The following is a 25,774-nucleotide window of genomic DNA, read 5'->3' on the forward strand; positions in this document are numbered from 1 at the left end:
AGCAAGGCTCAGTCTGCCAGCAGGGCTTCCTCTCCTCCTGTGAAACTCAAACGGGCAACTCCTTGGCTGACTGCTCCAAAACAGAAGCAGGACAAGCAGCAGGCAGAGCCACTCTCTTCTGCAACTTGTGCCCGGCGTTCTCTTTTTGAGGGTGGGAATGGGAAAAGTGCCCGTTTGCAAGAGGCACGTGGCAGCAGTGCCATTAGAGGAGGAGGAGTATCCCCAACTCCTTCATTCTCCTTTCAGCCCACGAGCCCGCTGATGGACCTAGACGAGGTCCTCAGCACAGTGGAGGGGGGGGAGGAGGAGGAGGCGGTGGGCCTCCAGGATGTGGGGGCTGAGGAGGAGCAGCAGCAGGCCGAGGCTCTCTCCCCAGTCTCATCCCACACCCCTGTTTCTGTGGCAACACCAGAGAGCTCAGGCGGGCAATTGGTGGTGTCACCACAGAAACGAAAGACAAGCATCGTGTGGGACCACTTTGAGTTGGGAGCGGATCCCCGCTTTGCTGTCTGTCGCCACTGCAAACTCAGCCTAAGCAGGGGTTCATCGACAGGGCATTATGGAACCAGCAGCATGAAGATGCATCTTCATAGGCAGCACCAGGCGATCTTGCTGGGGAAAGAGGCGGGCAAGGCGACTGGTTCCAGGGGAAAGCCGAAGGCTGCTGCTGGCACTGCCACTCTAAGCTCTCCATCTCCCATCCCCACAAGGGTTAGGCAGGCAACCCTGCAGGACATGGGGTGGGGGAAGTATTGACCCACAAGATGGCGTTTTCCAATGCCCACCCAGGGTGCTACTGTGTTGGGGCATCTGCCGGGACTGACTCCTCCCCAATACTAGATCTATGACATGTCACTCTGCCTGCCCCTCTGCTAGCCTGTCCTCCTCGGTGACCGACTCGCTGGGATGGTTTGCGTTTGCAATGCGTGACTAACTGCAATGCTGGCTTAGAAACCAGCCATCACTTCCTTGTGCCCCCAGAAATGCCCGCAGCCTGCCTGCCTGCCTGCCCGCCTCCCCCGGGGTGCTGCTGTGGTGGGGCATCTGCCAGGACTGACTCCTCGCCTACTCTGCCTGCCTCTCTGCCCGCCTGGTGCCTGGTTTGCTCCCAATCGTCCTCCTCTGTGCCCCTCAAGGCGTAACTGCTGGCTTAGAAAGAAACAACCAGCCATCTTTGCCTCACTTTGCGCCCACTTATGGGTTGGTTTGCTATGCGTTAGTGCTCAAGCCATCCTTGCGGCACTACAATGCATGCTGCCTGCCTGCTTTCCATTGATGGTGCTATATAAATAAATAATAATAATAATAATAATTCTCCCCTTCCCGCCTTGCAGCGATGGTGTATGTGTCTTGCTTTGACTCAGGGGAGAAGTCCTTCCTGCGCTCACTTAGACTTTATCAAATTCAATAATCCCTTTTTCAAATGTGCCAGAAGATTTAGGGTTATCTCGTGGCATGTTGGGATTGCCTTGGAACTGGCCCCATTGAGCTGTCTGCAATTGCAACTTTAAATCCCTGACATACTGGAGTGTTCAAATTTCAAAAGTTCCCCTAACATCAGGGGATGATGGGATTGCCTTGAAACTTGGTGTCCATGGGGACACATGGGTAAGCTGTCATGGGACCAAAGGATAGGTTTCTAACGTGCAAATTGACGTAGTTGTAGAATGGGACTTGATTTGGGGTGAGTTAAAAAGTTTAAGCCGCGCCAAAAATCAGGGGATGATGGGATTTGCTTGCAACTTGGCGTGCATGTGGACACATGGATAAGCTCTCCTGGTGCCGAGTTTGAGGTTTCTAACATGCAAATTGACGGAGCTATCCCAAGGGGTGTGAATGGGGTGCCCGATTTTCATAAATTCCCCAAAAATCAGGGGATGATGGGATTGCCTTGAAACTTGGCGTGCATGTGGACACGTGGATAAGCTATCATGGTGCTGAGTTTGAGGTTTCTAACGTGCAAATTGACGTAGTTGTAGAATGGGACAATTTGGGGTGAGTTAAGCCATGCCAAAAATCAGGGGATGATGGGATTTGCTTGCAACTTGGCGTGCATGTGGACACATGGATAAGCTCTCCTGGTGCCGAGTTTGAGGTTTCTAACATGCAAATTGACGGAGCTATCCCAAGGGGTGTGAATGGGGTGCCCGATTTTCATAAATTCCCCAAAAATCAGGGGATGATGGGATTGCCTTGAAACTTGGCGTGCATGTGGACACGTGGATAAGCTATCATGGTGCTGAGTTTGAGGTTTCTAACGTGCAAATTGACGGAGCTATCTAAAGGGGTGTGAATTAGGGTTATGGGAGGTGCGTTAGAGGGTAGAGCCGCGCCAAAAATCAGGGGATGATGGGATTTGCTTGCAACTTGGCGTGCATGTGGACACATGGATAAGCTGCCCTGGTGCCGAGTTTGAGGTTTGTAACATGCAAATTGACGGAGCTATCCCAAGGGGTGTGAATGGGGTGCCCGATTTTCAAAAATTCGCCAAAAATCAGGGGATGATGGGATTGCCTTGAAACTTGGCGTGTGTGTGTATACGCCCATGAGGTGTCATGGTGCCAAACGTGAGGTTTCTAACTTCAACGGAAAAAAAGTTGTTTACTTTTTTAGCTTTCAATGCAAGCCTATGGGGGGGCAAAAACGGAGCTCCGGATCCGATCCGGAGCTCCGAGCGGAGCGGAGCGGAAGTGGGCGGAGCGGGGGCGGGGCGGAGCGACCCGCTCCGAAAAATGGCGGATCTGCAAGTGAAGCGGAGCGGGGGGTCCGTGCACACCCCTAGTATTAGCTATCCCACCCAATTTGGTGTCATCTGCAAATTTGATCAGCGTTCCCTGCACCTCCTCGTCCAAATCATTAATAAAAATGTTGAAGAGCACTGGGCCCAGGACTGAGCCCTGCGGTACTTTACGTTTGAGTAAAGATGCATAGGATCAGGGTGTTAAAGTTGTTTGCTTCAATGGGGGAATCAAAGATATCTCTTTGAGGGTGCAATGCTATACCTGACTTGTGAGGAAAGGGTGGTCACTACGTATTGTGCAGCTGCCCCTCTTGTTTTTCATTGATCTATATTGAGCATGCAGGGTGCTGATCCGGACTGGGATCACTATGGGGAGTGGGGAAGCTTTCCCCTTGAAATTTACCCCATACAAACAGGGCAGGTGAAAATGTGCCAAAGAACAACAGCAGCAGCAGCAACAGTGGCCCCTACTTACACACTGCAAATTAATATGCTTCTTGTTTTGAGGAGCAATGCCTAAGAATTCAAGCTTTTTCACCCACTGTTTTCTTGATGGTTTCAGTAAACTCTGATGCTCTGTAGTCTCATCAAAAGCTGTTTAGAGTGGTTTTGTCTGCAATCTGCTGACAGGGACAAAATTGCCTTGGCCCAGAAGGTGTAATATGCTAAACGAACCTTACACTGCTCCAGTTATTTAAAGCAAACAACCCCCTCCTCAAAATGAACAGCCTTAGGAAAATTCCCTCATAAGAGCACAAAGATATCCCAAGGCAGGGTTGAAGGTAAATGGGATACCCAATGGGGTCTTGTTTGGTAGTAAGAAAAACATTTTGCCTTTCTCCTCCTCTGCTCCAATCGGGTCCTTTAAAGCCACATTTGGAGTGGAGGAGGAGAAAGTATGTCATTCCTCCCCACTACTCCAATTGGGGCCTTTTCTAAAATGTCCAGGAATGGCATTCTTTCCCCATTAAGGCCCAGTTGGAGCAGTGGGTGGGTGGGGAAATGATGCGCCTCTGGAAAGTGCATCATCCCCTGGCCACATTAATGGCAGCCTTAAAGGGGAAAGCATGTCATTCCCTGACATTATAGAAAATTACAGAAAATCCCCCTGACACCCAGGATAGAACAAAAACCAGGACAAATCCTGGGAAATCCCGACAGTTGGTCACCCTACATGGCCTGCTCCACATGATCTGACTAAATGTTACAAAGAGAGAAGGAAGAATCTGAGCTCCACAGGAATCCCACCCTCAAACTATCTGCCAATAGAAGCCCAACTTTGCTGCAAAGAAGCTTGGTTGTGATCTCATTCCCAGCACTGTGATCTCATTCCCAGTTATATGGGGATGCCCACATAACTGTGGTCACGGGTAGGGGGAGGTATGGTGCTAGGGGAGGAACAGGCCAGATGAGGAGAAGAGGGGATAGATTCCTTACAGCTATTCCCTCTTCTGGTTCCTACCCCAACCGGATAGTTCCTGGCGGCCTTATCAGCTTGCTAGGGATTCTGCTGGTGTACCGTCCACCCCGCTGCCCAACAGTCTCCCTGCCTGAGCTGACGGAGGTTGTCTCGGACCTCGTGTTGAGGACCCCCAGGATGGTGGTTCTGGGGGATCTCAACTTCCATGCCGAGGCTGCTGTATCTGGAGCGGCTCAGGACTTCATGGCTGCCATGACAACCATGGGGCTGTCTCAACATGTCATCGGCCCAACACATGCAAAGGGACACACACTTGATCTGGTTTTCTCGACTGGGCAGGAGGATGGTGATCTGGAAGTGGGGGAACTAACATCTACCCCCTTGTCATGGTCAGATCACTTCCTACTGAGGTTTAGACTCTCGGCGGCCTTTCCCCTCTGCAAGGGTGGGGGGCCTATTAAAATGGTCTGCCCCCGGAGGCTAATGGACTCTGATGGATTCCAGAGGGCTCTGGGGGATTTTCCTGCTGATATGGCCGGTGCGCCTGTCGAAGCCCAGGTCGCTCTGTGGAATGCAGAGATGACTCGGGCGGTTGACACGATATTTAAAAGATGCGGTAATTAGACCACTCCTGAAGAAGCCTAATCTGGACCCGGAGGATATTAACAACTACAGGTCAGTGGCTAATATCCCTTTCCTGGGCAAGGTGCTTGAGCGGGTGGTTGCAGGACAACTCCAGGCACTCTTGAATGAAACGGATTATCTAGATCCATTTCAATCGGGTTTCAGGCCTGGTTTTGGAACGGAAACTGCCTTGGTCGCCCTGTGGGATGACCTCTGTCGGGAGAGAGACAGAGGGAGTGCGACCCTGTTGGTTCTCCTGGACCTCTCAGCGGCCTTCGATACCATCGACCATGGTATCCTTCTGGATAGGTTGTCTGAGCTGGGAGTTGGAGGTACTGCGTTGCAGTGGTTCCGCTCCTACTTGGATGGCCGATTCCAGAAGGTGGTGCTGGGGGATTATTGCTCTGTGCTGTGGCTCCTAAGCAATGAGGTTCCGCAGGGCTCTATTTTATCCCCTATGCTGTTTAACATATACCTGAAGCCGCTGGGGGAGGTTATCCAGAGATGTGGACTGAGGTGTCATCAATATGCAGATGATACCCAGCTCTACCTTTCCTTTTCATCAAACCCAGGTGAGGCAGTGGCTGTTCTGAACCAGTGCCTGGGCACGGTAATGGACTGGATGAGGGCTAACAAACTGAGACTCAATCCAGACAAGACGGAGGTACTGTTAGCGGGTGGTTCATTTGTCCGGCGAGGTGATGTTTGCCCTGTCCTGGACGGGGTTGCACTCTCCCTAAAGGATCAGGTCCGTAGTTTGGGGGTGCTCTTGGATCCAGAACTGTCACTTGAGGCACAGGTGAACTCAGTGGCAAAGAGCACCTTTTATCAGCTTAGGCTGATATACCAGCTGCACCCTTATCTGGACAGTGATAGCCTAGCTACAGTTATCCATGCTCTGATAACCTCTCGTTTGGATTACTGCAATGCGTTACACGTGGGGCTGCCTTTGAAAACGGTCCGGAAGCTTCAGCAGGTACAAAACAGGGCAGCCCGTTTACTAACAGGGACTGGCTGGCGAGATCACATTACACCAGTCCTTTTACAACTTCATTGGCTGCCAGTCCAGGTCCGGGCCCGATTCAAAGTGCTGGTATTGACATTTAAAGCCCTAAACGGTTTGGGGCCAGGTTATTTGAAGGAACGCCTCCTCCCATATGTACCTACCCGGACCTTAAGATCATCTACAGGGGCCTTTCTCCATGAGCCCCTGCCAAAGGAAGTGAGGCAGGTGGCTACTAGGAGGAGGGCTTTCTCCGCTGTGGCACCCCGGTTGTGGAATGAGCTCCCCAGAGAGGTCCGCCTGGCGCCTACACTGTACTCCTTTCGTCGCCAGCTGAAGACCTTTTTATTCACTCAGTATTTTAACACTTAATTTTAACTCAAATTTAAATTATACTCTTTTAACTCTGTATTTTAACCTTATATCAATTTTTCTGCGTGGTTTTATCCTGGTTGTGCTTTTTATACTGTATTTTGTATTTGTGCTTTTAACCTGTTGGTTGTTTTATCATGGTTTTAATTTTTGTGAACCGCCCAGAGAGCTTCGGCTATTGGGCGGTATAAAAATGTAATAAATAAATAAATAAATAAATAAATAAATAAATAATAAAATGCACTAATCCAGCAACAGCTATGAGGATGATGCATGACTACTTCCTTTTCTGTGCTTCTTGGACTGCACAGTCAACCCTTAACTTTTTGACAGCAAGGGCAGGAGCACTACATAAAAAGGGCAGGGAAAATGTTCTTCCTGTATTCTAAACCACATATAATTATTCTTCTGCAGAACCTATATGACTATATCTCTGGTCAACATGTGGATTCTACATACTGAATAATGATTATTGTTATACACAAATAAATGGCCTTGTGTGTTAGTTATGAACCAACAAGATTTGTTCTTTTGGCAGATCAGTGCACACAACACAGAATGTGGGCCTTCTCAAGTGGCGTGCTTGGTTACACCGCTAACCTTTTGCAACAAATGGTTAGTGAGCATGTTTAAACCATAATTATGAAGCCACCATGTTTAGGGATAGTTCAGACAACACACTAAGTCATGGTTTACACAACATGTTAAACTATAATGTTTATTTATTTATTGCATTTTATACCACCCAAAAGCCAAAGCTGTGGCTTAGCGTGTGTTGCTATCATTGCTAGAGTATATAAAAAGATTAGCACAACAAATTCTCCTAAAACACATCTCCTTTTTTAATGCAATTAAACATTGCTGAATTTTGCATCTCACCCATAAATAGCATGTCTTCGCTTCTCCACTACTGAAATCTGAAAGGCTACTGCTAAGGAAGGGGGTCTCAATGCTGGTTTGGTGGGCATCACGACTTGTGCCATTGCAACTAAAACAGATCCTTAGGATCAGGCTCCCTCTATGTCACTATATATTTGATTCATTTTCCATAATTTGGCCTTGTAGTGGGGCAAGATAGCTGGGACCGAAATCACGGTGGAAGACCAGGCTATTTCATCATGACTATGACAGCAAGGAGGAACAGGAAGGAAGTGTGATGAGCTGCACTACAAGGAGACCAAGTAAATATGTACTGGATATATGTATGTGTACTGGATGGGTCAAATGGCTGAAAAGACAAAAAAGAACAGCTGGCGCAACCGCTTCATGGGCAGCAAACGGCTGTTGCTACTGTTTTCTTTTGTTTGTGTGTATATGATTACAGCAGTCTGCAAGCAGGATGGAGAATATTGTGTCTGCTTAGCTCATGCATCCAATTCACTGAGATTACCATTAATAAAGGCTGGAATCTGCTTGGCAACAAAGCCAACCTGCCTAATGCTTTTAGCAGATTTTTCAAAATGAAATGCCTACCCATTTGAGGAGGAAAGGTCTAACAGGCTAGGCTGCTCCGACTTTCATCACAATAAGCTTCATGTGTTATCATAAAACTGGGCATGAAAATATCCCATGTTCTGTCCAGAATACTGATGTTTTGGAAGATTAAAAATGCATGAAATTGCATGGCCAGTGGGAAAACATTTTATTATAAAAACAGCATGAAGGATTTGCTGTATTTTAGAGACTATTGCCATTGGATAAATATAATTGCAAGAGGTGGACATTTTTGAAACAATAGTGGCTAGTCTTTAACACAACCCCATGTCAGCCTGTTATGACCTATAAGGTTTATGCTTCAGAAGACAAATAATGCCAGTATGATTTATTATATGAACATATGAATCTGCCTTACACTGAATCAGAGCAGTGGTCCATCTCACTTACTGTCATGTATTCTGAATGGCAGCAGCTCCCCGAGGATTTAGGAAGGGAGCTTTCCTAGTGCTATCTGGGGCCATTTTAACTGGGGATACTGGGGACTATACCTGGAACATTATAGGTGCAAAGCACAAGTGGGGATAGTGAGAATTTAATTTCAGTTCCATTTTGAAAGGAATTTACCAAGATCCGCAAAGTTATCCTATTCGTGGCAAACGAAATCAAATGTGGGATAAAGAGCATCCTCAGATGAGTGTTTCATTGCACGCTCATTACTCCCTACTTACAGATGTTTGTGGGACCTTTTGATGATGTCTTCCACCTCCCATGCATCTCCCACTCCTTCTGGCCTTCTTTCCATCACAAAATAGATCCCTTTAAGTCCTTTTTTTTTTAATGAAATGTGCTGCCATTTCCTGCTTTATGCAGGAAAAATGGTGCGATAAAAACACCCACTGAATGGGCCACATGGTCATTGTTTACTTCCTCTTTCTTCCCCTGTGTGTAGAAAGAGGAAGTATCGTGGGACAGAAGCAGGGGGGGCAAGCGATGGTAAGGAAATGTGATCCCCCCTCCTGTCTGATGACGCTCAATGTGAAACTGATAGATTTGCTCATCTGCAGGCATGAGTAATGTGCCTGAGAGAGTCACCTTTGTAATAAAAGGATAGCAGTCAGATCTCATTGCCCTTGAGGAAGATTTCCAATTGAAACACATTCAATACTCAGTTGCTTTTACTCTGCCAAAAGAAAACTAGAGCACCCACATGTGGCTTCCATCTCCTCTTCTAGATTCAGTTTCTAGATTCAGTCCAAACTTTTTCTTAGATTTCACCATGATCTTCAAACCTGTTCAGACACCTGTATACACAGTGATCAAAATTATAGTGTTGTCACCATCTGGAAAGGGTGTGTGTGATTGGGGCCCATATTTGCCTCTGGCATAGATTGCAGAGAGGCACGTGATTGGACCTTGCAGTCTAAAACAGAGCCATGCTGGATCCAGCCTGGCAGTTATAACACACAGTGTCTGATTTGAACGGAAGAAGCACCAAAGGGATATTTGCTCCTGTGTAAGGTTCCTGAGTACAGCATAAGTCAACAGTGCAGAACTTCAGGCTTCCAGGACAAATCAACCTCAGGCTGGCAAACAAAATCTGGCCGTCTATAATACCTGGAACAGCAGCTTACCATTTAAACATTCACGTACCTCAGCGATGTTGAAACTCTGGCTCCAGGGCCAAATCCAACATGGCTGAGGTCCCAATCTGGCCCTCCTGAGTTCACCCCTTTACCTCAGCTTCCCTGGCTTTTGTGCAATTGCTTCCCCATTCTAAAAGGGTGAAATGCTTCTCCTAAGGCTTAGTTACTGGCAGTAAGAGCCTTAAACTGAAATATGCTGGTATTTTTTAGTATTTCGACCCTGCCCTTTGGGCCAGCCCACCACTGCAATGTGACCCATGAGAGGTTCTCTGAAATGGAATTCAGTTCCCAAATAGTTTCAACACCTCTGGCATAAGTGATTTCCTCTTTCCCTGGCCAAGCTGCTTTTGACACTGTGGTTCAGTGCCAAACAGAGAAAGCAGAGACAGTTTGCCTCAGTGCCAGCTATTTGTGGAAGCCCAGCCTTCCCATACGATCTCCCCTGAACAATGAGATAAGATCAAGTGCAGAAATATAACACGAAAGATCAGGCGAGGGGGGAAAAGAAGATGCCAAATGAAATGGGGCAGAATCAGTGTGAAAGCAAAGTGCAATCCATACTATTGAAATGCAAATAGCAGCTTCAGAGAGGAAAGTTTTACTGGGACTTTGGCTGAAAGAATTAACCTTCTCCTCCCCTTCCCTCCTCCATGGTTCTGAGGCAGCTCAGTCCCCTACCCTGACTAATATTTACACAACAAAATTCTGCATGTTAAATATATTCATGGAATTAATGTCATGTCTAATTTGACACTGAGGAGTGTCCCAAAACATCTGAAGAATAAAACATTATTCACCATTGAATTGCCTCTGAAGGAAACATCCCCCCCCACAACATTTTATTTATTTATTTATTTATTTATTTATTTATTTTAAAAATGTCTAATCTGCCCTTCTTTCTGACAGATTTCAGGGAGGTATAAAATGTTACATATACAATAGAATAATAAAAATCAGTACAATACATAAACCATCATGTGATAATAAAACTGCAAGGCCACAAGACCATAAAAATACCAAGAGCCAAAGCAATTTAAAATGGCCGAGCACATAGAAATCTTTTGACCTGATGCCAAAATTATTGTCATTTTGGCACCAGTAGAGCTTCTTTAGTGAGGGTGTCATTGGGGTGCCAACAGAGAAAAGGCCCTGTCCTCTGTACATACATAGCATGCCCACTCAAAGTACCTGGAGAAGGGCCTCATCTGAAGATTTTAATGTACAGCCAGGATGGTATTGCAAGAGGTGCTCCTTAAAGCCATTTTAAGGCTTAAAGGCAAACACCAGTACCTTGAATTGGGCTCAGAAGAGAATAAACTAATGTAACTCTTTAAGTATTGATTTGACATTGTCTCACATAGCTAAACCAGCCAGAAATCTAACTGCTGAATTCTGAACTAATTGAAGTCTTTGATGCAGCCCTACAATGCTTCACAATAATCCAAATGGGGAGCTTATCAGAGCATAGAGCTGTTCTTGTCCAAGAATGGTCGAAGTTGGCAAACCAACTGAAGCTGGTGCTTTCTGCCAACAAAACCATCTGGGCCTCCAGTGACAATTGTCATGTTTGATCTCCCCCACCATCCTTCCAGCTCTCCTTATTAAAGGGGAAAAAGACTTCAGCCAATGCTCTGTCCAAGGTCTTGAACAATTCTGCCTACTTTTAGCCTAGCCTTCCACACCCTGGTGCTCTTGAGAAGACACATCAGAAAGCTGCTCTCTTCTGAGTCCAGCTAAGCCCAAACCTTCCTGAATATGTCTTTTCTCTGGCCAAACTTCCCTCTGCTTTACCTACTGTAACCTGCCTTGAAGAATGTGATTCTTTCTCATGCTGCTATACCATCCAGCTATGAGGTACCACAATTACAGCTTCCACCCTTAGGAGTTCAGAGCCTAGCTTGCACAGGACAGGATAGGGTTATATAAGTGACTTTATCCTCAAAGTGCCTTGTAAACAACAGCTCTCTGTGGATCTGATATATCAGTTCCAGTCTAGATATAATAGTCCATTCACCACCTAGAAATGTTCTGCTGGATGGCTACTGGAAGATGCAGTGGTAGAGGGAGTGACTTCACCATTGTCACTATCATGAAGTAGTGATAATATACTTGATAATATACTTTTACTTGTGTCTGGTCATATTCATTATGAGACTTGCATCATCTGCATTCTAGTCATTGTCCATATTAAAACTATGCACAGCCTTCTAATGCATAACAAAGAATGCATGGCAAATCCTAGATACAGTTATGAATTCTTGTGATTATGGTTACCTAATGCAAGGGTTCCTATATGAGGAACAATTCACTTAAAGCTTTCACCAGTTTTCTAGCATCAGCAATGAATAATCAAGAACTCTTAACTAGAAAGGGACTGTTTTCTTGCTGGATTTGTCCCAAAGAGACGGCCAAATATGAGCTGCAAAAATAATAAAACTAAAATGTGATTCATTTTTGAAGGATGGGAGAACACCCTAGCTTTGTATGATTTATAAACAGTGGATCAGACTCTCAATATGCCATGTATGGAAAATTTGATGTTATAGAATGGAGGCTAAGTATAAGCATAGGGTGATAGAGACCTAGAAAAATACCCCAGTCCTACTATTATACATCTGTTCAATGGCACAATGCTGCACATTTTATTTAGATTTATAAATCCCAAGTATCCTTCCGTTCCAGCACGCTGGGAGCTTTCACTGTAATTTAAAATCTACAGTATCAGAATACAAATTCTGTAACATAATAAAACAGAGTAAAATACTCCATCATAAATCACTGCTGAGGGGAAAAAAAAGAGGGAGTAATGAATCATAAAACACCCTCAGTTAACGTTATGTCCCTACCTCCCCCCCCCCCCAACAAGAAGTTTAGAGAAAAAGCTAGGGCAAAATGTAAGGGGGGAAAAAGAATCCTTTTCTGACCTCTTGTGGGTGATCGGCTTAAGCTCTGAGGCAGGAGAAAAGCACACACGCCAGCCCCATAAAATGCATAAGCAGCATGCAGTGGCAATAGCCATGTGATAAATTACGGAACCGTAACAAATGGGACTTTGCATCAATCTTTTATGGTCCCACCTACTCTCCGATGACTAATACATCTCCTGGTGAATTGTTTCTATTATTGAAAATCTTTAAGCAGCTTCAAGGAACAGCCATTTTAAAACTACCAGTGAAATATTTCTTTACCTGGAATTTGGAACACTTTCATGCCATAAGTTATTTTATGTCATTTTCATGGATTTCTAAAATATATTACTGAAAGACAGCAGTACTTTGCCTGGGAGGAGGACAGAGGACAGCCAGATGCAGTAGCTTGTACAAGAGCCACTGTAGGGGTTACTTTAGCAGGGAGCTAAGTAGTGCAAGCTCCACACTCAGCAACCCCCTTTCTGTTAAACCAGCACGAACTGTTAAGAACTCTCTTCCTCTTCTTAGGCCTTAGCTAGACCAGGCTATATCCCAGGGCGAACCCCGGGATCATCCCTGTGCGTCCACATGACGCACAGGAGATCCTGGGATCAGGGAGGGATCATCAAGATTCAGGCAGGGTCTTGCTATTTACTGTTTTACTCTGTACAGCACCATGTACATTGATGGTGCTATAGAAATAAATAAATAATAATAATAATAATAATAATAATAATAATAATAATAATAATAATAATAACAACAACTTTGGGCCCAGTTTTTCTGCAATTGGCCCATTGCCGCGGCTTGACCTGGCTCCGCACAATTACTCATGCAGAGCCAGGAGCTGTGCCCATCGGGGTTAGGGTGGGGGGAGCGGGGAAACCAATTTAATCTTTTAAAAAAACTTACCTTCAGCGCACAAGCGCTTGTGCGCTGCCATCACTCTAAAAATTAAAAAATGGTGTGTGTGTGACGCCTCTCTTCCTGAGGTCGTTGCACCTTACATGTAAACGGGGGAGAGATCTCGCGTTAATCCCAACGCGAGATCTCCCCTCCTCTCTCCCGGAACAAAAGGTAGGTCTAGCTAAGGCCTGAATCTCTGGGTATGCTTTAAAAGTAGATGGGTACAGCAGACACAATTGCACGAACGGCTGCTAAATATATACACCAAACAATAGAATCCAACATTTCTTCAGAGTTGGTGGCTTTTTTTCAGCAGCACCCTAAATAGTGATATGGAGTTGTTTTTAACAGCATATGTTTAGCACGTCACAGAGGGGTGGTTTATGAGTCAGTTGTGGCAAAGCAACAATGAGCTCATTAGTTCTTAAGGTAACACAGGATTCTTGGATTTTTTTGTTTAGCAGCTTCATTCAAGGTTAAGTGAGAAACTCCACTTTACAAGAAACACAGCGCTGACACTAAAATGGCAGCCCCATGTCAAGAGAGCTTCGGCTATTGGGCGGTATAAAAATGTAATAAATAAAATAAATAAATAAATAAATAAATAAATAAATTAAATAAATAAGTTCTCCCTTTCCACCTATGTAACATAATGTATTCTGTGTCTTGGTATCATTATGCTATATATTTCCCCAGTCCTACTCCACCTTATTGGCTGCTTCTCTCTAGCTGGGAAATATGCAACATGCAGGGCCGGGCAAAGTTGGTAATAGGCCCGGGCCAGATGGGAAGTGAAGGCCCCATTTCAATATGCTCATTAAGCATTTTTAATCAGTTCTAAATACATGTGAACTAGAACGATTTATAAAAAAAAGGTAATGGCAAGTGATTTTATTCAAGATGTATATAAGACATCACTTCTTCACATTCAGAAATGCTTTACGTGCTTTTCTTTGGGCAAGTTCTTCATCAACAACAGAAAAATCAAGAAACTTTGCCTTGTCAATGTTAGTACTGCTCACTCAGAGGAGAGCTACTTTGTAACAAATCTTTACCAAAGGGTCCCCCTTTGCCTCTACCAGGGCGACTCAGAGTAGCCCCCCTCAAAATCGTAGGCCCATGCCAACTGCCCCCACTGCCCCCCCTCTGCCCAGCCCTGGCAACATGTGGCAAGTTGTACCATATGTTCCAAAGGTTAAATGGGGGACATGCAATGGAGCTCGGATTTCAAGTCTGCCCCATACTTCTTGCCCACAGACGACACTAGCAACAGGCTATTTTTCACATCATCTGTCTAGGGGAAAAGAAAACAGGCATGTATAGAAATTATTTCTGCTTAATCTCATCACTGCACTTAATATCAGTTTCACACTAATTCCCTGATATTGTTTCTAGGATCTTATATTTGAAACTGGAGCACTGAGAATGTATTCTTTTGAGTACCTGATCATTTGTGGGGAAAGACCTCTAATATAAAGGAATAATCATTGTCGTCATGCAGAGCAGAGCATTACAGAGAAGCCTTAATATGCACAGTGTGTATGCATGCTATGTGTCGTATACTAAGATGTGTGTATTCTGGCCTTTCCGTATTGTATTGCACTACATAAAATCTGCAACAAAAGCATGACGGAAGAAATTGCAAATCCTTCCTCAGCTGAATCATTTTCAGGACTTGACTTTGCTCCCTATGACCACAAGTTACTTCTGAGAAGAGGCTTGCAGGACTAACTGTCTCTTGCAGGTACTCACACTGCAAAACATCAAACAACACCCTGTTGCAAACGGGATCTAAAGGATAAAGACCATTCCATTGTAGTAAAGTAGGGTAGTTTACTAGTGTACATACAGAAAGGAGTACAAGGAGAATAAATGCATATTACACTTTCTTCAGACCCAGAATAATGAATAAAAATGTATCCCCTCATAACCGAACTTTTTACAATACAAGCCTGTGCATACATGTGCAAAAGTAAGACCCACTGTATTCCAATGGAGCTTAATGTGATGTTCAACGGCATTATACTGTAAATGTCCTGAAAGATTTTGCTGTTTATGCATTTATTAATATAAGTATTTAAAAGGTTAAAATAATGTTAAACAGTTAAAGCAGATATCTATGCCAGGATGTACTCACTGTGTTTAGATTTACAGGAACTGATGGTAAGGATAAGGAGGGGGAGTGTGTGGCCAGGATGAAAGCTAAGTGCTGATTGGCTGGTTTTGTGGAATGACTGGATTAGCTGGATGAGAGAATGGGAGGAGTTTGCTGACTGTGTGGGTATTGTGTATTGGATTGCTGTGGGAGCTGACCAGAGAGGTTATTGGGTAGAGATAAGGAGGAACTACATGTTTTGTTATTTTGGTGAATTAGTGTGTGGGAAGAAGAACAGAGTAGCCTAGAAGGGGCTGAGTAGGGCAGGTGAACTACTGATGTTATATTTGAAACATTTAAGAGGAATACTGAACTGAAACCATTACGCATTGTGCCTTTGTAACCATCACACTTTTGGAACTGTGGAAACCATTAAGCTTTTGTATATGAACATACTTCTTGTTAATGAATTACATTGCATTTAAACTAGTGTGGTCCTTGAAGTACCTGGAAACGGTGGCAGCGGAAGGGAGATTTGGGGGCTAGGGTACTGAGCTGTATAGTTGTGGGGCCTGAGAAGAGAGAGGTGTGTCACATGGATGGTTGCAATGTTAGCAACCTCCTTGACAACCATACCTTAGCTGGGTCCTTTGATTCAGAAGAGAAATAAAGGAGCAGTATTAGGTGGGGGGTGTCACACCTACTTCCAGGGGAACATGTATAGCTTTGCTGTCTTGCTGGTGGTTCTGATTCAGTGGGGCTGTCAATCCATTCTGGGTTTTAGTCAGAACCAGCCTGAACTCTAAAGGAGCTATCTAAGATGCTGAACCCTATGCCCAAAATAGGTTCAGCACCTTGGATAGCTCCTTTAAAGTTCAGGCTGGTACTGACTAAAATCCAAAATGGATTCACAGCCTCACTGAAACTGGTGCCACCAGCCTCCACTGTTTGCAGCACAAACCTATGCATGTATACTCAGAAGTGTGTCCCACTGTGTTTGACGGAGCTTATTCACTAAGTGTGCTTAGAACTGCAGCCCTTAGCTGACTCACTGAGTTTAATAACAAAAGGGCCAAACAACCCATTGTATTCACTGATGGTTGAAAAAAGTACCACAGTTTTGTACCACGAATCCAAACTATCTAATATGGGAAAAAGAAATGAACACCTCAGTGATGCTTGCAAGATGGATTCCTTTGCAATTTCTTTACAATGACACAGGGAGCTTTGCCTCCTCTCATGGAAGTTAACTAATCATTTATTTGATAAACTCAAGAGAGTTCACTAATAGATATGTTTAAGGTTATCAGTTCTGAAATCAATAACTGAAATCCATCTCATCAACCACAGGAAGTATTAGACTTGATTATTTAAAAGGTTGTCAATGTACTCAGTAATACGTTGCCCAGCAACGAACTCTCTGGTAATGATAGCAGAGACAAGCATTAATCCTGAGGAGTTATCTTGAAATCCATGGTTGTATAAAGATTTCCATGCATATCTATGGATTGTCAGGGACCACATGAGGATAATATGTTTCGAAAAGATCAATACCATAGTAAATGATGGCAGGCAAGTTTGTTAGGTTTCTGATATGTGAGCATTCCTATTGAAAGCAAAAACATGGTTTTGAAATCAGCAATGCAGTGTATCAGCAGCATTATGTACTTAATTCCATGCGTAGCACATTTCCTGCATCACATAATCAGGACATTTTATCTATTGGCTACTCAAACATTTCGATGTGATTTGGATTTTCAAATCCCAAGTAATAGCAGTAAACATCTGTTACTTACGTTTTTGAATCATCCCATAGTGCACAATAGGGATTCAACGTGCCCTGAAAAAAATGAACACCGTGTCAAAATATGTTCTTTATCCACAGAGACAACAAAATACACAGACATTTTTTATGGCAAAAACATCCTCTTGATTAAAAATGAAGAGCTGATTTACAAAGCCACTCATTTTATAGTCCTTACTTAACAAAGTAATATTGGATTTTTATTTTCCTGGGGTAGAAGTATGGAAAACCAGTTCCTTTTCTGATTCAAGCACCCAAAAGTCAATGTCAAATGTTGTCAAAACGTTGTCCATTATATGCAGAACCAATGGGGGTGAGGATGGGAGCATACTCTTTCTCAACGTTTTTGTAAAATGACACAAAATATTGTGACTGAACTTTTATGGGATAATCAGATTTATATCACCTACATGGTGCCAAACTATGCTTGCATTTTAAAACAAATTATACTATTGATTGAACTGGATTGATTAACATGGGTAGCAATTATTACCAGTGAAGATTTTAGATTATGGTATTGAAATGATTGATTTTATAAGTATTGTTAATGTATTTTTACAAGGTTTGATAGTAAATGTAACGTGCAGGTTGAGAACTTGCCATGGCTTTTGGTTATATGCAATAAAGCCATGTTTCATTTCCAAAAATATTGATGACATTAGACAGCAAGTTACTTGTTCACAAGAGATAAAATAAAATGTAAATAAACACAACCTTGTAAATCAGGGTTGCCCAGACTTCAGACTTGTGGCCTCTAGTTTTTTATTAGATCTCCAGGATCTACCAACCGGAAATTGGTGCAAAAGACATATACTTAGAACTAAAGAATTTTGAGCCCAGCATTTATGTTTTGAGTGCCAGAATTTGACTGAGCTCACAGTCCTTTCACACAAACACCCACGCCAGGTTAGTCTAAGTTTTCTTCATTTCAGCAACATAATTTAAGAATATAAGAAGAGCCATGCTGGATCAGACCAAGGTTCCATCTAGTCCAGCACTCTGTTCACAGAGTGGCCAACCAGGGACCCACAAGCGGGACACGGTGCAACAGCACCCTCCCACTCATGTCTCCTAGCAACTGGTGTATATAGGCATACTGCCTCTGATACTGTGGGTAGCACATAGCCATCAGAACGAGTAGCCATTGATAGCCTTCTCCTCCAGGAATTTAACAACACCCCCTCCCCAATCTAAAGCCATCCAAATCCGTGGCTATCACTAGGCATGTGCTCCGCTCCTATTAGAAGCGCAGAAGCAGGAGCGAATTGGCCTGCTCCGCCTTGCCCAGAGGCGGAGTAGAAGCGGACCGTGGACGCCTAGAAGCAAGGCGAAGAGAAGCGGCCATTTTCGGAGCGCTTCTCTTTCCGCGGAGCGCTCCGATCGCCATCTTGAAACATTTCGCCCATAGATAACTGGGTTATTTTTGAAGCTATCGTTCTGAAAATTCTTGTGCTTAGACAGTCGTGGATGGGGGTCATTTTGAGACTACTCTCACTTCTCTGCATCGTGCGGGTTGCGTGCTAAATTTATTAAAAAATCGGGTCAACAAACAGGGACAGCGCGGGTCAAACGGCAGTTTTCACCCATAGGATTGCATTGCGGAAAAGAATCGGGGATAACTGGGTTGTTTTTTAAGCTATCGTTCTGAAAATTCTTGTGCTTAGACAGTCGTGGATGGGGGTCATTTTGAGACTACTCTCAACTTTCTGTGTCCTTTGATTCGGGTGCTATGTTTTTTAAAAAAATCGGGTACATTTACAATACAAACGGTAGGGTAAACCCGGCTGCGGCGCGGCGGGGTTTATTTGAAGCGATGACAGGCACATTCAACTCCCAATCCTGATGAGAATTGATCACCTCATGAAGCATCCTCCAATCCCAGCGTTGGAGGGGGGACTAAGGCAGAGGCACCCTCAGAGCTTTCTGCTTTGTGTCTCTTTGTGGGTTGGCGTTCGTGGAGAGAGGAGTTAGTTATAGGTGCTGCTGCTGTGTTTGGACTTTGGAGATAGATTAGGATTTAGCTTGGCGCGTGTGTGTGTGTTTGTTTGCTTCTTTCTGACTTTTAGCTAAGTTTGCTCTGTGTTTTTCCCTTACTTTGATTTAATATAAACTTTATTTTTAAACTTTGGAGTGTGTGTTTGGTTGGTTGGTTGGTTGTCCCCCCCCCTCCCCTCTCTTAAAGCCTGGCTGTGTTTCATCTTCCTTCCTTCTATATACCAAAAAATACAAAAAAATACCAAAAAAAAATATTCTCTATTTCTTCTCTCTGTTACTTGGACTCTGTGTGTGACTGTGTGAGCATGCTGTGTGTGCAGTGCACTGTTTGTGAAGTGCAACAGCCACTGATTGAGCATTTCAAATCCTGTTTGGGCAAAGCATACACACACTTTTTGTCCCATTTCCCTACATACAGTAGGATTAGACACATGGATTAGCTTTCATGGTGCCAAGTTTGAGGTTTCTAACATGCAAAATGACAGAGCTATGGAAAGGGGTGTGAATGGGGTGCCCGATTTTCATAAATTCCCCAAAAATCAGGGGATGATGGGATTGCCTTGAAACTTGGCGTCCATGTGGACACTTGGATAAGCTATCATGGTGCCGAGTTTGAGATTTCTAACATGCAAATTGACGTAGTTGTAGAATGGGACAATTTGGGGTGAGTTAAGCCGCGCCAAAAATCAGGGGATGATGGGATTGCCTTGAGTCTGGGCGTCCATGTGGACACATGGATAAGCTCTCATGGTGGCGAGTTTGAGGTTTCTAACATGCAAATTGACGGAGCTATCCCAAGGGGTCTGAATGGGGTGCCCGATTTTCAAAAATTCCCCAAAAATCAGGGAATGATGGGATTCCCTTGAAACTTGGCGTGCATGTGTATACGTCCATGAGGTGTCATGGTGCCAAACATGAGGTTTCTAACTTGAACAGAAAAAAAGTTGTTTACTTTTTTAGCTTTCAATGCAAGCCTATGGGGGGGGGAAACGGAGCTCCGATCCGGATCCGGAGCTCCGAGCGGAGCGGAGCGGACATGGGCGGAGCGGGGGCGGGGCGAAGCGGCCCCATCCAAAAATCACGGATCTGGAAGTGAAGCGGAGCGGGGGGTCCGTGCACACCCCTAGCTATCACTACATATGTGATAGTGAGTTCCATAGTTTGACTATGCACTGTGTGAAGAAGTACTTGGTTTAATCTGTCCTGAATCTCCCACTAATCACCTTCATGGGATGACCCCAACTTCTAGTATTATGAAAGAGGGAGAAAAATGTCTCCTGATCCACATTTTTTACACCATGCATATCTTTATACACCTTTACCCTCCTTTTTTCCCCAAGCTAAACAATCCCAGCTGTTGTAAACTTCCCTTGTGGGGAAGATGCTCCGATCCCTTAATCATTTTAGCTGCCCTTTTCTGCCCTTTTCCCAGCTCCGGAATACCATTTTTTAATTTTTGGTGTGGTGATCCCAGGCTGTGTGTCCTTTTGTTGTTGTTAAACAAATCGGAGTCAGACATACTTGCTGATCTATTGCAAATCATCCAAAGTAGTTCCCAATCAGGGCTGGTCTAAGATAATTTTCTGCCTGAGGCAAAAGACAAGATGATGCCCCCTTCCCATTCCATGTGCAGTTGAAGATTATTTCAACACTTGTGATGGGATAGCATCCTTCACCACACCGAGGGAACAGCTCTGTCCTCCATCAGAGGAAAATAGCTGCAATATTAATAAGGAAGAGCCAGGGGGCTGCTACTGCAAGTGCCACCTGAGGCAGTCACCTCACTCTGTTTACTAGCAGGGCCAACTCCAATCCCAATCAACCTTCTGTCCAGTGCAGAATAAATCTCCAGTGCAGAATAAATTCTGCAATTTTGGGCCAACTAGCCATGCCCAAACTGCACTCTAAGTTATTTTTATTTGCTGATTGTTGTTTCCTCTTGCCTCCATTTACTAACAGCCCATTTACTTTACTAAAAGTGTTTCTACCTCAATGCAAACCAGTTTTTTTTTTTAAAGGAATGCTAAAGGAAGTGCTGGTGGATCAAAGGGTTGTCCAAACGGAGCAGCCTGTTGCCTCCTGTTTGACATGAAATAAGCCTCCCTTAGCTGCTGTTATTAAGAAACACTGCAGAAAAGGCACTTGTGTGTAAACAACTCCACACAACGTTCCATTTTTGGCTGTACAGCAGGTCAGTCTGACTCAGACTGCTGAGAACATGCTTGAAAACTTTCCTCAAGACTTTGCAATTGAGCTTTCTTTATTGAATAAACACTAAAGAGCTTTACAAAGAGCTCTGTAGTAGCACTTTCTGATTGGACTAATCAGAATAGGACTATCATGTCAGAGACATGATAGCGGTGTAAAAAATATATGGCTTTAAATGGGGCTTGGATCTATTCATGGAGAAAAAGGCTATCAATGGCTAGTAGTCCTAATGGCTATGTGCTATCTCCAGCATCAGAGGCAATAATCCTGTGTGCACCAGGTGCTGGGGAACATGGATGGGAGGGTGCTTTTTCACTCATGACCTGCTTATAGGCTTCCCAAGGGCCACTGTGTAAACAGAATGCTGGACTAGATGGACTCTTAGTTTTATCCAGCATGGCTCTTCTTACATCTTTATGGAACAGTACAGTACTGATGAGTGTGCCCACTATGATGAGAACTGAATTGGGCCCATAGGTGTATGTCCTAATAGGTGGTTGGCAGTATCAGCTTTAATTATGACCATCACCTGTTTGGGGAAAGGTTCTGATACAATCCCAGCTTCTCTCCTTTAAAATGCTAACAAGGATATCCCTCATTCAAATGTTGCCTTGGCCGTGAACTCTTTAGGACGGCTCTCAGTTTTAGCACCTCCATCTACAATGGAATTATAATAATACTGATCTATCTTGCAGGGTTGCTATAAGGATTCTTGAGAGAATGTGTATGAATCACTTATTTCAAGCATTTATATTAAAACTTCACAGTATTAAGTATGGTGATGATGATGATGATTAACATTGCAAAAGTTGACCAGCTGACAAACTTTAGTGGGTACACACTAACATGGACACGAAATATCTCTCATAATCTGTGGTATTAAAAATCCATCCCTAAAAGTGGCCTAAACATAATTTTAAATAAAACAAAAACCTATTTTAGCAAGTGCTCACTCTCTTATTTTTTGTGGAGACAATAGTTTCTGGAACATTTATTTAAGTCCTCTAATGCTCTTTAGATGAGCTCTTGTTATGTTACACCAATATAACATTCTACTTATGGATTACTTTCTCAGAGACCACTGAGCTTCTGTTTGGCTTTTGGTGTATGCTTTTAAGAATGTTATGATCTAGAATGCTGGCCAAACAAATCCACTGAGGACTCTGGAAAATGAGATGGTATCCACAAGATACGTCTGGACATTAATAAAGTGCTTCAACATACACAGAATCCTTTGCAGAAGCATCTCCTGCTTTATGGAAGAATATACAGTGGGAGAATTTATCTAGGTGGCATTAATTCATTTGGGGAGAACAATCAGTTTAATATATGAAGGGGCTAGTAAAGATTAGTGAGGTGCAGTGAGATATGACTTCTCTTGAGCAACTACTTCTTGAAGTGTCCTTCATGTGGTGACGATTAAAGTGGGCAGCACTATCTATATATAGAACCTTTTACTGAGCATGAATGGATAACGCATCCCAAAAAACCATACAGGGATGTGGCTGAACCTTCCTCAGAGAAGGAGAAGGTTATTCACCAATAAGGAATATTACGTAGGAGGTAGGAGATATTTGGGGCAGCTGAGGTGTACTTCTCTGAGGGAAAGGATGACCTCTCTTTGAAGAATATGGCTAGTAGTGTGAAGCCGAATATTGTATACACTTGGGAGGAAGTAAGGATGTCAAATTAAGCTGGCCTCTTCCTGTTGGAGTGGTTCACACGGATTATCTAGATTCCTTTCAGTCTGGTTTCAGCCCAAGTTTTGCACAAAAGGCACTTTGCTCAATCTGATGGATGGTCAGGGCCGGCGCTACCATTTAGGCCAGTCAGGCAGCCACCTGGGGCGCAGACTTCAGAGGGGCGTAGTACTGCCCTTTAAGAGTCACAGTTTTATACCATACGTGGGACAGGAGCAGTAAGCATTGCAGCGCCCAGGCCTGAAGAGGACACTTCGCTTCCTTCTTTTTCCCTCTCAGCCTTCCCAAAACAGTCGCTAGTTCTGCTGCTGCCACCGCCCCCATGCAGGAGCTTATCGCCAGCATCAAGTTCAACCTGGAGGCTGGAGATCGCGGTGAAGCAACAGCTCGGGGTGCAGCCGCAGCCCTTCTCGGGCATGGACAATACGGTTGTGAGGAGACAAGGGAAGAAGGGAGGGAAGGGAGAGACAAGGCACAGGCTGAACCGTGTGCCGATCCACCACCCTACCAGGCTTGGAAACCACTTTCCTTTCCTTTTAATGATTAATATTATGATTCTCTTCCTTTTGTTCGTTTAGGGCATGATCCTATATTGATTTAGACAGGAAAGAAAGCCCTACTACAGCACCCAGCATGCCCCAGCCAGCATGTTTACTTCTGAGTAGACATGCATTGGGCTGCAGTGGAGGTGGCCCTTTTGTCTCACGCAGCAGGGCTCTTCTTAGGGGTAAGGTTAGAACTAGGCCCAAGAGCTTGTGCTTTTGCGAACTCAGCTTGGCTACTCACTGGTAGCCAAGTTGCCAATATGAGATCCAGTAGCTTTGGCTGGTGCACCAGCTTCAGCCCATCCTGGACAGAGAGATCCTGATACCCAGAGGTAACCATGCCCTAATAACCTCCAGCTGTGAGCTGCCTTGGAACACTTCCATTAGTTCAGAAGGTCCTACGCTGCTATCTGGGAGCAGTTCGGGGGAACACATCTTGATAGTCTTGGAACGTTTCACTGATCACCAATTTGTTTCTCAGCACAATGCAAAGTGCTGGCATTTACCTTTAGAGCACATTGTGGCTTAGGACCTAAGTACTTCAAGGACCACTTTCCCCCACATGTTCCTGCCTGTGCATTAAGACCTTCATCAGAGGCCCTTCTTTGGGTACCACACTTTGTGAAGGTAGGCAGGTGGTAACTGTGAAGAGGGCCTTTTAGGCAATGTCACCCCATTCGAGCATATCACCTTCCTTTATATACACCCAGCTGACCTTTAAGATCATCAGAGGAGGCCTTGCTGGTTATTCCAAAACTAATGTAAAGCTACCATGTAATACCTCGATGGCAAGCCATATTGGTAGTGGCACCCACCCTTTGGAAAAACCTCCATGCAGAAAATATTATATTTTAAATTTTATTTTAATATTTATGTGAATTCCTTAGGAATTTTATTGTACTAAGTAGTACAGAAGTATCAAAAATAAATAAAATAATAAATAAATAACAGGCTCACTGGCACATTCTTTTTATGAGCTTTTGACACCAGGCAATGATTTCCCCCAGGTTTTTAAAGTCATTGAATGGTTTTAACTGATTCCCTCTTGATACGGTTGTTGTTGCTGTTGTTATTCTACTGTTCTCTTTACTTTACTATTTATTTTTTATTATTAAATCAGTTTTAATACTGAAAATACTTGCCAACCTACAAGTATTTTTCACTGAAGCAGCAGGATATAAACGATAACAAGCAATCAATCCTTCAATGGGATAAAATAGAAGGACTCAGCACTCGAGAGAAACCATCGCCTTAACGCATACAATGTATGACAGGACAACCAGGAGACTTGGCACCTTGCAAGGGAAATGCTTTCTGACAGTGAGATGCATATATCCATCACTGGGGATTGGGAGACTCCCAAAGCAGACCTCATTCCTCACACCTTCATCACCCTCTGAAGGAACAGCCATAGCAGAATTGTGCCTTGGATATGAAAGATGAATGATTTGTACAAGAAGGACATTGTGGCTGATCAGTCCACAGCAGGTTTCTTCCAAGTAAACCCACAGGTTTGACAGGTCAGTTATATTATGACTGGTGTTCTTCCATACAGTTATCCCTTCACTCAGATAATATTTATTTCTGTTAAACACAATTCTCACTATGGCTTTTTTTTTTAAAAAAAACCTTCGATGTTCTTAGACCTCTTACATACATCTGATCTTATCAGTCAAATTAAACAATAAAGGAATGATGTAACTAATCACATATCATGGCAAACTGTTATGCATGTAACATGATAAAAGAGTAATTGAATAAAAGTTCAGGATTTTATTTCTTATTCAGTAATTTAATTAAATAATTAGGCTGTTTAATTGGCAGCATGAACACGAGTGCTTTGTGAGCCATTAATGTAGAACATTCCAGGTCTACGGCTGAAGCAAAATTATCTTTACCTTATTAAATAAAGCACAAAGTTCAAAGACAAACTGTGCTGAATGAAGACATTTTAATTACAAAAATTACTATCTAGTCTTAAATTCAGGTAAATTATTGCAAAAGAAAAAGAGGAAATCATTAAGCAAGCAAGAGGGGAGAAAACGATACTGATTAATTAGCAATGGCATTTTCAACCACTGCTTTTAATCTGTCTCTCTTTTACTCTAGCAAAAATAACAAAACTCTGTTATATAAAGACAAAGCATGATCTCAATCCCAAAAGTTTAAATGGCCAGTTGTATTGGAGTGTTGGGACAGCATCAATGTAATTTCATTATAATTGTGTTATTTTGAATCTTTGGAGTGCTTCCAAAATTCCATCACCTGAAGTTCTCTCTAAACTTCTGAGTTTCAAATTATCTGGCCTTGTTTCTGAAGTGGAACTGATGTATTAGGAATTCTCCATGGGTCTGTTGTTTTTTTAATGTCCAA

General features: G+C 43.6%; 1 protein-coding gene across 7 annotated transcripts in view; it reads right to left on the reverse strand.

Moving 5' to 3' along the window:
- ADGRB3 (adhesion G protein-coupled receptor B3) overlaps nt 1-25,774 on the reverse strand; it is a 545,908-nt gene that overhangs the window by 213,058 nt on the left and 307,076 nt on the right. For all 7 annotated transcript variants that reach the window (XM_063125010.1, XM_063125008.1, XM_063125009.1 and 4 more), the window contains one exon: nt 16,946-16,989. In XM_063125010.1, the coding sequence (XP_062981080.1) occupies nt 16,946-16,989 (44 nt within the window). The remainder of the gene's footprint in view (nt 1-16,945; nt 16,990-25,774) is intronic.

This window comes from Elgaria multicarinata, chromosome 4 (assembly GCF_023053635.1).
Source record: "Elgaria multicarinata webbii isolate HBS135686 ecotype San Diego chromosome 4, rElgMul1.1.pri, whole genome shotgun sequence".
Classification (NCBI taxonomy): domain Eukaryota; kingdom Metazoa; phylum Chordata; class Lepidosauria; order Squamata; family Anguidae; genus Elgaria; species Elgaria multicarinata.